Source organism: Rhinopithecus roxellana, chromosome 16 (genome assembly GCF_007565055.1).
Source record: "Rhinopithecus roxellana isolate Shanxi Qingling chromosome 16, ASM756505v1, whole genome shotgun sequence".
NCBI classification, from domain to species: Eukaryota; Metazoa; Chordata; class Mammalia; order Primates; family Cercopithecidae; genus Rhinopithecus; species Rhinopithecus roxellana.
Window position 1 is genome coordinate 66,556,799 of NC_044564.1, and position 14,719 is coordinate 66,571,517.

At 38.1% G+C, this 14,719-nt stretch overlaps 1 protein-coding gene across 4 annotated transcripts in view; it reads right to left on the reverse strand.

The window, feature by feature from the left end:
• The window catches only part of FREM1 (FRAS1 related extracellular matrix 1), a 169,314-nt gene that overhangs the window by 24,226 nt on the left and 130,369 nt on the right, over positions 1 to 14,719 (reverse strand). For all 4 annotated transcript variants that reach the window (XM_030920400.1, XM_010389356.2, XM_030920402.1 and 1 more), the window contains 2 exons: positions 10,726 to 10,927; positions 9,845 to 9,989 (listed from right to left, as the gene is read on the reverse strand). In XM_030920400.1, coding sequence (XP_030776260.1) covers positions 9,845 to 9,989; positions 10,726 to 10,927 — 347 coding nt within the window. The remainder of the gene's footprint in view (positions 1 to 9,844; positions 9,990 to 10,725; positions 10,928 to 14,719) is intronic.

Sequence of the window (14,719 nt, forward strand, 5' to 3'; positions counted from 1 at the left end):
TCTCGGATGCAACTGAATTCAGATCTGGCATGAAACAGAAATAAATGATTGCAGTAATACCTCTTTTTCACAATTTGCTTTCTGAAGGTTTCAGTTACTTGTGGTCAACTGTGGTCTGAAAATATTAAGTGAAAAATCCCAGAAACAAATAATTCATAAGTTTTAAACATCATGCTGTTCTGAGTTCTGTGTGATGAAAAATCACATCATCCCCTGCTGTTCCACCTGGGGCAAGAATCATGCCTTTGTCCAGCACAGCCACACAGAAGATGCTACCTGCCCATTAGTCACTCCAAAGCTGGCTTGGTTATCAGACTGACTGCCATAGTGTCACAGTGCTTGTGTTAAGTCCCTCTAATTTTCTGTAATCATGGCCCCAAAGTGCAAGAGTAGTGATGCTGGCATCCCATGACAGTTGCTCTATTTTATTATTGGTTATTGTGATGAATCTCTTACTGTGTCTAGCTTGCACATTAAACTTTATCATAGCAATGTATGTGCAGTATAGGAAAAAGCATAGTGTACATAGGGTTCAATACTATTTGCACTTTCAGACATCCACTGGAGGTCTTAGAACATATCTCCCACAGATAGGAGGGATTAGTGTGTGCTTAACGAATTACAAGATAACAAACAACAAGGATATCATAAATGCCAATAGAAATATGTTGCAAAGAATCCCAAAAAGAGAAAGAAAAAAAAAGTCAGCAAGATGGATTAGAGGAAAAGAGAGAAAGATGAAACGGGAAGGAAAGGAGGGCAGTGGGAAAGGATGAAACAAATACATTTGCATGGATTTCAGCTATCAGTAGGGTTCAAATGAGTTTCAATGTCCAATTATTCTGAGAATTCATCCATCGCTAATGCTAACCATGACAAGTAAAATTCTATCAATGCCATTCTGTAGCTCCTGGTGACCTCAAGGCAAAAAGCTAAATGCAATTTGATTTCTGATCTAGATCCAGAAGGGAACCATTCATTTATGTTCGCAGGCTTCTGAGGGTGACTTGAATTCATTATTAAATTGAGACTTAACAGAAATGGCCTTTTCCCCAGAAGCTAATACCAATGTCTTTTTCATCAGATGAGAGGTGGCGGGGGGCAGAGTCTTTACAGCTCATTCTCCATCATTAGTGTGTACAAGTGTTTCATGCTCTCATTCTCTTGAAGCGCCGTTATAATGACTCCTGAAAAAAAAATTCTTCAATTCTAGAAGCATAGGTTGTGCTTCATGGGTCACATCAATGAAAAGAAATAGCAAGTTGACTGATCTAGAAGTGGCTACCTGAAAATTCTTTATATTTCAGGGTGCCTGTATTAGTATATGCTCTCCTAATTTTGTATGGCTTGGACAACTCTTAAGATAGATGGGTTTAAGCTGCCTATTTGCCTCATCAACTGAGCGCATGGGAAGTCACTGAGGTGCATACTAAGAGAAAGCCTCTTGGAACTGAAATTTGCTCTGGGTACCCCACAGAACGTCTTGCATACAATGTCTCTTTCTAAAGCAGAGTTCAGCCCAAGTTCACAAAGTTGAATATAGCTCTCTGTGAAATAAAACCTCAAAGTTTAAAGAGTTTATAAAAACAGATACCAGCTTTCGGCCGGGCGCGGTGGCTCAAGCCTGTAATCCCAGCACTTTGGGAGGCCGAGACGGGTGGATCACGAGGTCAGGAGATCGAGACCATCCTGGTCTACACGGTGAAACCCCGTCTCTACTAAAAAAATACAAAAAACTAGCCGGGCGAGACGGCGGGCGCCTGTAGTCCCAGCTACTCGGGAGGCTGAGGCAGGAGAATGGCGTAAACCCGGGAGGTGGAGCTTGCAGTGAGCCGAGATCCGGCCACTGCACTCCAGCCTGGGCGACAGAGCGAGACTCCGTCTCAAAAAAAAAAAAAAAAAAAAAAAAAAAAAAAATACCAGCTTTCAAAATCAAAAATGGATTTTAAAAATTAATATCTCAGCCAGGCATGGTGGCTCACACCTGTAATCCCAGCACTTTGGGAGGCCAAAGTGGATGGATTGCCTGAGGTCAGGAGTTAGAGACCAGCTTGGCCAACATGGTGAAACCCCATCTCTACTAAAAATACAAAAATTAGCAGGGCGTGGTGGCAGGTGCCTCCAATCCCAGCTACTCAGGAGCCTGAGGCAGGAAAATCACTTGATCCTGGGAGGTGGAGGTTGCTGTGAGCCAAGATTGCACCATTGCACTCCAACCTGGGCAACAAGAGAGAGACTTTGTCTCAAAATAATAATAATAATAATAATAATAATAATAATAATAATAATAATAATTCTTGTGCTAGCTTCAGCAATACATACACTAAAAAATCATATCTCAGAATTTATGAACCTAGATGATGGATGGAGGGACAAGGAGGTTTTGTGGTTAGACTCTTTAGAATAGTGGGATCTCCCTACAATTTGAAATTTCCTTGGTCACTCTGAATTTTTCTAAAAAAATATAATGAAAGACACCAACCAGCAACATAAGTTTTAGCTTGATAATTTACACTTCAGAGTCATTACCTTTATACCCACAAAGGCCGAGTCCATGGAATATCCCCTTCTGATAATTTCCAGGGGCAACACACCCACATTCTCACAGACTTCATATTCGGTCTGTGACCATTCAATATGAGGGCTGTTCAGCTTCAAGGTACAAAGGGTCTTAGTGTTTGGGAATGTGCATGCATTTCCCTGACGCACCATTTGAATGCTGCATAATGCTTACAGGTCAAGGTTGTCATTACACAATGCTCTATTTTATTTTCTTAAGACTATTCACTACAAATAATAAAGAGTTATTGAAAAGCCATGAAATTTAAGCCAGGCCATATATTTTTGAGAAAAAATGTCTAAATAGCAAAGCACCTGCATATCTACAGAATACGTACAATATATGTTTTGAATGTGATTTTTTTTTCTGCTTTTTGCAGTACTATATTTGAGAAGATCTTTCTATGCTGAGACTGTGATTGCTTAAACTGTGTACAAACACCTGGAAGAAAAATAAGAGATGTAGTCAATCATTTGGGAATTTTCCCTGCAAGAAGCTACACAGCTATATGCCTGGCATCATGTAAATGTCCAAATCCAGGAGCCCATGAAAGAGATTTGTAAAGTTCTAGACGTGTAGGTGTCATGTAGATAAAGATTGGTTCATATCTTCCTATTTTAACAAAGCTTTCAATTTCCTATCACCTGTCATTCTATGGTCAGAACTGTATGCCATGGACACACTTTATATGTAACCCATATGGCAATCACTTCAAGTCATTTAGCAGGAGGGGAAAACTCCTTAAGCCTCTAATTCAGGCTTTCCCAACCATTTTGGACCAGACAATTCTTTGTTGCAGGAGGCCATCCTGTGTGGGAATGATGTTTAACAGCATCCCTGTCCTCCTCACATTAGATGTAGTAGCACCACTTCCCTCTAGTCACGACAACCAAACATGTTTCTGGACCTTGACAAATGCTCCTTGGGAGAAAAGTCACCCCAACTCGAGAATGTCTTCCATATGTGGTTTTAATGTGTTTGTCACAATAGAAAAAGCTGGTTCACTGGGAGACAGAGGTTGCAGTGAGCCGAGATCACACCACTGCACTCCAGCCCAGGCAGCAGAGCAAGACTCCATCTCAAAAAAAAAAAAAAAAAAAGAAAAGGAAAGAAAAGAAAGCAAGCAAAAACTGGTTCAATGTGAAGCTACATTCGGATCCCTGAAAACCACTGCTGTTAGTGGAAGACATGGCATGAACAGTGGAAATACAATTGGATTTGAACTTGTGAGGCTTCAGGTCCCTCTGTTACTCACCAGCTCTAAGCAGTCAGGTAAAAGAATGTTGTTTAAACACCCAGTTTAAAACCACAATCTCTTTCCCAAACACAGCACTTCTAATCCCCCTTCTCCTGACCAAGTTTTTCATTTTTCCAAAGCATGTACCACGTACAACAAGCATACTATCATATTGATTTAGATCCTATGTATGCTCCAAGGAAGCACAGGTCTTTGGTTCATTGTGGTAACCCAGGTGTCTTGTAGAGTGTCTAAAACATGGTGAGTGCTCAATAAATGTTTGTTAACTGAATGAATGAGTCTTGTTTATCCCACTGTTTCCTGAGCTAAGTTGACCATTGATATGGTTCGGCTGTGTCCTCACATCTTGAATTGTACTCCCATAATTCCCACATGTTGTGGGAGGGAGCCGGTGGGAGATAACTGAATCATGGGGGCGGTTTCCCCCATACTGTTCTCATTGTAGTGAATAAGTCTCACGAGATCTGATGATTTTATAAGGGGTTTCCCTTTTTACTTGGCTCTCTCATTCTCTCTTGCCTGCCACCATGTAAGCTTGCCTTTTGCCTTCTCCCATGCTTGTGAGTCCTCCCCAAACACGTGAACCTATGAGTTCATTAAACCTCTTTTTCTTTACAAATTACCCAGTGTCAGGTATGTCTTTATTAGAGTGTGAAAACAGACTAATACAACCATCGAAAATATTTTCCTCCCCAACCTTACTAACATCATCTTTCATACACTTGGAAAAAAATGCTAGGCTAGATGATTCTCACATGTTCTCTCTAGCCCTGACTTGCTCTGAATTCTTTGACTATTGTTAGGCTTTATTAGCATAGAGAGAAAGATGGCATTGATAAATGAGCATTCTAACATAATTCATAATTTCTTAAAACATATGTATGCTATTTTCTAAGGCATGCATGTAATTCTTAACATTCAGCATTTTCTGGAGATGTATTAATTGCCACAACTGTGAAGAGGATGATGCTACCCTTCAGCTGATAGAGGCCTGGGGTGCTGCTGAATGTTCCGCAGTGCCCAGGAGACTCCCCTGTAACACCAAATGATCTGTCCCAAAATATCTACAGTGCCAACGTTGAGATACCCTGTCCTGGAGTAATAAATATGTTCTTTCTGATATTTTATTTTCTAGCTATTTGATTCACTTATGAAGAAACAATAAGCTGAAAGAAATACCTGGATTTAAATCACCAGTTTGGGAACTGGGGCATTAATCCAGGTTAACAAGAGTCTATGAAAAAGATATTTAGACTCTATGCCTCAGTTTCCTTGCTTCCAATAATAATGTAATTATTATACGTCACAAAGTGCAATAATGATAAGTCTGTACTTCAAAGGGGTTAAGTGAACCTTCATGAATTCTCATTATTTTGAGCTTCTCAGCAAAAGGTTTACAGAAGCTAAAATTGTGATTAAATTACTATCCTTATAACTATATCTTCATTTATAATCAAGTAGCATGTGACAAGAATTCCTGAAAATGTTAAAAAATATTTTTTCAAGTATCCAATCTAAGACTTATAAATTCAAAGATGATGCTATTAAACTCCATAATCGAATGCTATGAACACCTGTGTTTTCATTTTTCTCTTTTTCTCTTGATAATGGGGAAATAGGGTTTAGCCAAGAGGCCACATAGTGAGTACCCAAAACAAGTGCTTTGGAATCAAGCACACCTTGTAACCACTGATTAGTGTGTGATTACGGTCAGTAGTCTCTCTGGGCCTCAGTTTTCATTATCTTAAAATTGAGGAGAATTACACTCATGTCAAATGATTAAAATTAAAATTACTTAATATGTATAAAGCACCTGTACACAGTGGGTGCTTAATAAGTGCTATTTTCCTTCCTTTCCTCTGTGCTTTCCTAAGATCTAGTCTGAAGACAAAAACCTTAACTCCTGGCTTGCAGGTAATGTGGAGGTATTAGCTAGCCAATAGTTTCAACCTCTTCGCCTAGCAGGTGTTTCATAAAAACTGCTAAACATCGCAAAGTTTGCCTGATGGAAATTCCTTTTATTCTTCCGTCCCTTCTCTTTTAAAGCCAAAAATGGACAATAGAACAGTTAGAATGTGCGTTGCCAGAGGTGGGGGAAGAACCAGAGTGCAGAACCGGAGAAACAGTCACTGAGTTATCAAGGACTTTTGCATTCAACATGGCTTTTGAAGTTCACTCTTCTCCAGTGGGCACAAGAAAGAGGTCCACATGGAAGTTGTATTAGGAAAACAACCTTGACAGAAGTTGGCCACATTCTGTGGTCCACAGAAGTGCTTTTCATGAATGATGTGGGTCCTGTGTAACTTAGTTTCGGGCTTCTGCAGATCATCTTGGAGATTCAACTTAGACTAGAAAACATGCATGAGCTTGTGAGGGGTGCGGCCAAGGGGTGAGGCAAAAAGATGAGTACTCAGGTCGGGAGATCAGGGCTCACCCTCCAGTGACTTCAGGATATTTACTTAAAAGCCTTGAGCTTTATTTCCTTATTCTCAGAGGATTGTGTTTTGCAGATAAAATTAGACGACTCATGAAAACACCTACATTTCAGTGCCTGAAATGTAGGCACTTAGCTAAATCTAAATCGTTATGCAAATTTCCATGGATATCAGCATTATAAAATAATTTCTATTTACAATAAAGTGACTTCCAGATGTATTCCATGAAAAACTTGTTCCCTGAGCTATCCTGCCTGTGTGTGGGGTGATGGGTCGAGAGAGGCAATTCTACAGCCCAGCTGGGTTGAGATTTGCTGCCTAGGCTTCCTTTCTGAGAGATTCCCAATCCACACGCACATCTCAATGACTCTAGGATGTGATGCAATTAAACAAGCACGCAAACTACCTAGCTGGCAATAACTTGATGAATCTCACGAAACAAGCATTTCCAAATGCCTTTTACAGTGCAGCATCTAGTCTTCCTTCAGGACTGATAGTCCATAGGAATCCTGCAATAGCCAAAACTGACCAACAGTCAAGATTCTCAGTTTCCCACTGAACATGGGTCCTTCCCGTGCTCTAAAACAGGCCCATTTCTGTTCCAGACGGCACCCTGCAGTCCCTCTAGCTTTATCACAGAGGTTTCACCCCTTCAGATATGACGAATATGAATCTATTAATCTTGTCTAAGCCAAAGAACAACACAAAGTTCTACAGCATTTAGCTCATTGATTAACATGCATATTGATTGTTCACTTTGTGATTCATCCCAGGATCAATTTCTAATTAGAGGCAGGCTTTCTAATCCACCAAATGTTTCTGGGATACTTCTTCAATCAATTATTGTACCCACATGAATTAACTACAATAGTAATCACCACCACAAGTTGCATTTGTTAAGGACTTTAAATACACAAGATGCTTTCATATACATTACACATCTCATTTGTTTTTCTAAACAAATTGTAGTATCGCTTCCATTTTACAGAAGAGATAACTAAGGCTTGAACAGTCACTAGATGAAGGGCAGAGACAAAGCTTAAACCTTGTCCTCTAGCTCCAAGTTCAGTGGTTTATTATCTATAGTATAAATTCTAGTATGTTAGATATGAAATGCACGCTAATATAGAGGTCTATAATTTACATTTTTTAAAAATCCCACTGAACTTTAAGGTCCTATATGAGTCAGTATTCCTTCTTTCTTGCTTGGGTGGCCAATGTCTGAAGAGAAAGAAGACAAGCCTGCTGTTCCATTCCCTTCAGCCCAGATTAGCACAGTCCTTAAAATGGGCAAAAAGTTTTTTAGTGTGCTGAGAAAAATCATGCACTCTAAGGCTGCATTTCTGCTTAGAAAAGTCACTTTCTAGCTCTGCCCTCAGTTTTCTCATTTGTAAATTTCAGATTATGATGGTACCTGACTCATAGGTGGTTGTAATGATTAAATGAATAGCAAACACCAATTACATGGCAAATGACTGTAATTTATATTGTACTTGTAACTACATTCTGGCTGGCTGTCTTGGGAAGATGAACCACTATTCATAACCTTGCTTCTTACTGGAAAATTGTGCACCTAGTTCCAAAAACATCTGCTTACAAATGGGGTTGAGGACAACTATACCGTTCAAAAATGACGATGATAAATGCTGAGTAATTTTACCCCCCACCCCTTATAAAGAAAATAGCCTAATATATGTCAGAATCAAATAAAACTTCTCTCTGTATTACCCCTTGGTAGGCATACACCACAGCATTTTGTTCAGTCATGAACAAATGCACAAATTACATCAAGTTGAACTAGAAACATCTCCAGCACAGATACATGAAAGTTAATATCCAACAAAAGCAGGAGGCTATTTAAAATGGCCTCAATTAATGTCATAATTAAATTAAGCAAATTTTGCCGTAATTCTCATATGAATTTGAGAGTTATTTAAAAAATAAATCATCTTCCAAAAGCAATGTCCTTGATAGTGACAAAGATTGAAAGGGGCTGTGGGTGAAGCAATATCAGCCTAGCATCATTACCGGGGGAAGAAAATTCTCTGTCAGCTACACTGCACTCACACGTGGAGGACCAGAGGTCAGCATTAGGTCAGTAGCAAGTCTGACCAACATTCCTATGTTTTCTTAGTTGAATTACTCTTAAAATGTTTAAAAAAAAAAAAAAAAAAAGTAAAGTCCATGTATTAATGTTTTTGGAGCAGGTTTTTTTTTTTTTTTTAACATTTTCTTGAGAATTGGAAGATATTTGTCTAACGTTACAAATAGTTGACATATTTTTCTATAAAGATTGTGATCCTGAGGAATTATTTCTCTTAGGCAAAGACAGTTTCATGGGTGGAGGTCATCTGTTTTATGTTTTGTAATCTCAAGATTACATTTTAATATCAGGGGCCAGGTCTACTTTGTTCTAACCTATTCCCCAGCTCCTAGTACTGTGCACCCGGCATATAGTAGCCACGCGATAAAAGTCTGTGGAGTTAATAAATCTGGGCCAGGCTCTACATTTCATCAGGGCAACGGAGCGGGACCCTGGGAATGTGTTTTGCTAAGAAAAGGATGCTGGCTTTTTTTCTGACAATGACTACAGTGACCTCTGCTGGTCAGATTTCAGAACTACAATTCAGGATCCGAAAGAAAATGCAATTCTGAAGACTGCAGAGGAGTTTCTCCGCTTTCTTTTCTTAGTCTATACTCCATCATAAGAGGAGTATAACAGAGCTGTATCACTTACGATGCTTAGTATGACTAGGATATGGTGACTAGTAAAACAAGGATAAGTGAACATCTTTTCTTTGGGGTATCTGGGAAGGGTATCGAAAACAAGCAAAACAAACAATAAAAAGAGCACAGTACCAGAAGAACTGGACTCTGACAGACCTTTCTATGACTATCTGTTAGCTAGTAAGCTATTCAGGGTCTACATTCAAGAAAAGTCTAGAATAGGGACCCAGTCAGTGAAATTGCTGTGGTCTGTTAATCTTGTTAATTTTGAAGATTTGTTACTTTTGCTATTTTAAGGGTCAAAACCTTTACACAACTTCCAAAGTCTGTTTTCCTCTTTACACTATCTTCATCTTACCTAGGATAAGTTTATCACCTTATAAATGTACTGTCAGGTAATTGTAATTTTCTTCATAAGAAAAAGAGAAGATATTTGGCTAACTCTTCTTGACTACCTCATTTCTCCGACCACAGACATTTTAGAAGGCTATAGTTACTAACACGGTCCTAGAGTGACCTCTTGCTGCGCAATTGCTACATGAACCTGCAAACTCAGTGTTGGATGCTAGTGAATTGTTAAGACAGAAACCTCCCTGTGTATAAAAGTGTATACACTGACATGCATAACATGAATGTCAACTTAGCTTTTTAATGTTTCTGTACTCTGTAAAGCTATTGGCTTTCCTATTATCAAGCAGTAATAAAAAGAAAATTAATTCTCCAAAGTAAATTCCATGAGCTTGTGGAACGGTCTATTAATTTAACATCTTGGGTTCTGTTTTTAAAAGAACATTTCACTTTCCTAATATTCAGATACATTCTGGATGTAACATGCAGGACTACCGAATAAGCAAGAGAATTTACATTTGAGGAGTGGCCGAGTTCCCTGTGGGGTCCATGATTTGAAATTCCATGGTATCTGAATTTACTTCCAAAGATGGGTTTATGATGTAAAGAATAGTCTTACTGTTTAAGTCCTTTTGGTTAAATTTCTCATGGATAAATTCACCTACAAAAAAGAAATAAATGATTATCATGGGTAATCAAACAAAACATTAAATAAGAGCTAATGAAATTGTATGACTATTTTATTTTAAACACAGCTTTAAAAAACAGTTAAGGTACATTTTACAAAAAGAAATTAGCATTACTGTAACTATCTTAAAACTCAAATGCAACAAGCTTAAACTAGGCATTAAATTGACTGCTTCAGAAATATTTGCCTTAAAAAATATAAAAATAAAGAGGAGAATGGAAAGATACTGTAATAAAAATTCATAATTCGTTGCCATCTTGTTTAATGATGTATTATGATCATTGTGCTCATAAAGGAGAAATAATATACAATCCAGAGAAATCATTAGGAAAAAAACCAAGAACTTTAAAAAAAATCTGACATCATTTAGAGTCATTTAGAATTCATGACAGAAGAAAAAATTGGTCACAAATAGGAAACTGGTCCTGACACTATGTTCCTTTGAATATACTATAATCAGCTGTTGAGAAAAAAATTATAAATAATCAACAGTTGTATATCAGTATTTGGTTCTTCCAGTCAGGATAAATTTAGGAAGGCTCAGCTCCAAACCCTCTTTAGGACCAATATTGATTTACAAACTGCATCTATCAGTAAGCCCTGGGGAGTATTTACCAAATGGGCCTGCACTTAATTAAATTACTCTCTAGCCCTGCCAGCCACTGGGTATTTTAAAATGAGCAATTATAAGGATTAAGGAAGCCAGTACCTGTTGTTGTGTTCTCCAGATGTCCATGTTTTGGGCCTTGTAGAATTTTAAAGATGATCTGATCGTCCTCAGTGTCAGGGTCTGATGCCTTCAACACGCGGGAAGTGATGTAAATCCCATAGCAGCCATTTTTCAGGAGCCCCACTTGAGAAGGGGAATGCAAAAGTGTGATACGAGGAGCTGTTTTGTCCAGTTGGTCCACCTGGATCATCAACAATGACATACAATGTTAGCCAAAGGCCCCTCACCCCCATGCAATGTTGGGCTTTATTGGTTCAACAATGACACACTGTCCCGCGTTTTAGATTCCTTCTACTCCTCATTAGCGGGTTCCTGTTAAAGACTGTGCTGTTCACAACGGCCTCAGCAAATATCACAGTGCTTGGAACAGAGGCCAACTTTCCACTGTAATCCTTGACCCCACTTTATTAATTTATCTATTGCCTGACTCCCACTTAGGAATACAAGTTCCGAGAGGGCAGGCATCAGGTCTTTTACCGCCATGGATTCCCTGTACCTGGCACAGTGCCTGAACCATAACAGAAGCCCAGGAAATGTCTATTAAATTAATATACTAAAATTGACCCAAGAATTCTAGAGCAGACTTCAGGTTAACTCCACAGAAGAACTTCCCCGATTTTCCTGGTGTTTAGTGATTTACAGACACAAAATTGTGAGGGTTTACAAATATATAGAAAAATTTTTTGGCATGTCTATTTTTCAACTGGCAAAAATGTTGAATAAAAATAGAGATACCTCAGTAAGGGAAAAGTGAAAGGTGATTATTTCTAGACATTTGCATATTTGTTTCATTGAGGATGAGAGCCGGGTAGCTGAATAAGTGGACTAGATTTGTGAAGATGGTGGATGAGCAATTACTCGTAAGTGAGAACAGAAGTGTAGGTTCAAACACAACAAAGGACTTTGTTCAGTCTGTATGGAGCTCAGTGCATCTTGCATTTGCAAGATGACTGTTGTAGGTTAAGGACAGAGCAGGTTTGGATGGATTAGAACAGATTCACCACTGATACTAGAAAATATGTAAAAGAATTTTCATTCCCCTCACTCCTAATCTCTCGGTTCTTAATTTCATTTACACCAAACTGATACTACTGTAAATCTTACTTTGCCCTAGCAAAGTAAAGAATTCATGTCAATGATAAGACCATGTATATTTTTGTGTATTATGATACAATGAACTACTCTGTAGCTATTAAAAAGAATAAGGGAGAAAATGAATTGATGATGAAAAATTTCCACAATTTTGTGTTAACTGATAAACCTGGCAAGTTGCAGAATAGAATTAGAATATAATTATAATACTATTTTTGTTAAAAATATATATTTATCTATACATAATGTTTGTATAGACATAGGCAAAAGTCTGGGAGATTTGTATAAATGTGTTCATTTGTTTTGGGGTGGGGAAAGATTACAGCTCCTCCTCTGTTTATTTCATAAGAAATTTTGTCACAACCAACCATTTTTTCCTCTCAAATTGGCAAGATTCTTTAAAAAAAAAAAAACAGAAATAATTATAACTCACGCTGATGAATACGTGAAGAAACAGATATTTTTATATTTTGCTGGTAGGGGTACAAAACAGTGAAAATTTTCCTGTATCTTGCAGAAACAGATATGTATGCAAAAATGATTGGATATATATTCACTAAAATACTACTTATAAAAGCAATTTACAAAAAGAATAAAAAGTCCACCAGGGGATTTATAAACCATCTCCACCTGAGACTGAGTTCCAAGCAGCCTTTAAAAATCATGCTACCAGGAATATGATTAGTTATCAAGAACTATCAGGAATAGTTGATGACAAAAGGAAATGTTTAAAACACATGAAGATGGAAACAGGCAGTATGCATAAAAAATAGTGTATATAATATCATCTCATTTTTAATTGAACAAAATAAAAGAATGGAAGAAAGCTCCCAACAATAGTTTTTGGAGTGGTATGGTCGTCAAGAATTTTTTTTCTTGTAGTTTATGAATTATTTACAATACATACTTATTTTATAAACCGAAAAAGCAACAAACATTTTCAAAAGTCACAGTCATTCTTCTCCTCTCCTGAAGAGTATGGGTGGCAACTTTCAGAGCAGTGAGGTTGGGTGTCAAATTGTCATTGTGGCCTGTGAGGGAAGAAGCTCCCACAACCATGTGGCCAGTAAGAGAGATGGTTAGTGGAAGAAGAGGAAAATTAAAGTACTTCTAAGCCATATAAAAAATACCCAAAGTTGATACTAAATGAATAGCTGAACGTAGGATGGTTGTTTTATTTTGGTTTTGGATGTTATAATTCCTTAAAAATGAAAGTGTTACAAAAGTAATAAATGCCTACTGTGATCATGTGTTTTTAAAAAAACATCTAAACTCTAGCAACACGGTCCCGTCATGTCTCTGGTCACATTAAAATATATCCTAGGTCTTATTCAACTTCTAGCTTTGTCAAAAGTAGATCTTCTGGCTCAGTACACCAGAAACATTTTTAAATATTGGGTTTCTAGATTTTTTTAAAAGAAAGCTCTATCCTTTGATAACTTGTGTTGTATTTACAGGAAATGCACAGAAAGCAATGTCATGATGTTTTTCTCCCTCACCTGACCCCTTTAAAGGAGAAGTACAGGTTGCATCAGTTGCAATAATTTTGATCAGACAGAAAAGATTTCCTACAAAATGAATGTCAGGTTGTGACTGTGTCAGTTAAATACATCTGTGTTTTGCAGTAGTTTGGCCCTCAATTACTCAGGTACCACCAGAAAAATAGTTTACCCATAGTTGGGAGACTTATTTGGACCAGTTTACCACTCAGTGGCGGTCAACATCCATATTGTCTTGGCAGAAAAAGCTCCTGAAGGCAAGATACTGAGGGCGTCATCTCTCCTCCACTGCTGGTGGGTTCAGTCACTTTCTAAAGGCTCTCGACTTCTCTGCTCAAAGAGACTGAGGGTTCTGGGGAATTACGGGAGGAAGTTTGAAGCTTACCTTGTGGGGTTTTTACACATAATGATTTCTTTTTTTTTTTTTTTTTTTTTTTTTTTTTTTTTTGGCCAAGGAAAGCCTTATACTTTTGACAAAAAAAAAAAAAAAACTTTACAATATATGTCCAACATTTTCCTATCAGTAAATTCCACAACTTCCAATAGATAACTCTCTTATAATAGCCATGCTCTTTAAGATGAGTGTTGGTGTTGGGAGAGACCTGATTCAAGTTCTGGTACTTTCCCCAATCTCCATCCTCTTTTCCATCTGTGCTATGGAGTGTAGGAAGGAACTGTGACGTCTACACTCAGAATTTATAACTCATATAAATTTGCAGCCAAAGAGACCCTGAAAAGTATCCCTGGTGGGACAGTACAGAGACAGGTCTCAACCTAGGTTAGGGAGTTAGGAATAAAAAAAAAAAAAAAAGACACTAACAGACTGAAAAGGGAATGTGACTAAGATCAATTAAAACATATGATTAAAAATAAAAACAATAATTTTAATACAAAGTGCTTCTTACTGTGTCCACGATGTCAATATCTTCTTTCTTCTCCCAGTGCATCATTTCATTGCATTTTCTGGACCTCCTGACTGCCAAGGACTTATCCAGCACCCACTCTATGCTCTCAAGGCTTCCCTCATAGATAGACTCTGTGAGGCTTCATTTTATGTGTCAACTTCACAGGGTGTGTTTTAGATGCGATTAACGTTTACATCAGTAAATTTTGAGTAAAGAGATCACTCTCCGTAATGCAAGTGGGCTTCAACCAATCAATTGTAGGCCTTAAAAGACTGAAGTCCCCCCAAAAGGAAGGAATGTTGCCTCCAGACTTCCTTTGGGCTAAAGATTGCAACGTTAACTCCTGCTGAAATTTGTAGCCTGTAATCCCAGCACTTTGGGAGGCCGAGGCGGGCGGATCACGAGGTCTGGAGATCGAGACCATGCTGGCTAACAAGGTGAAACCCCGTCTCTACTAAAAACAATACAAAAAAAATA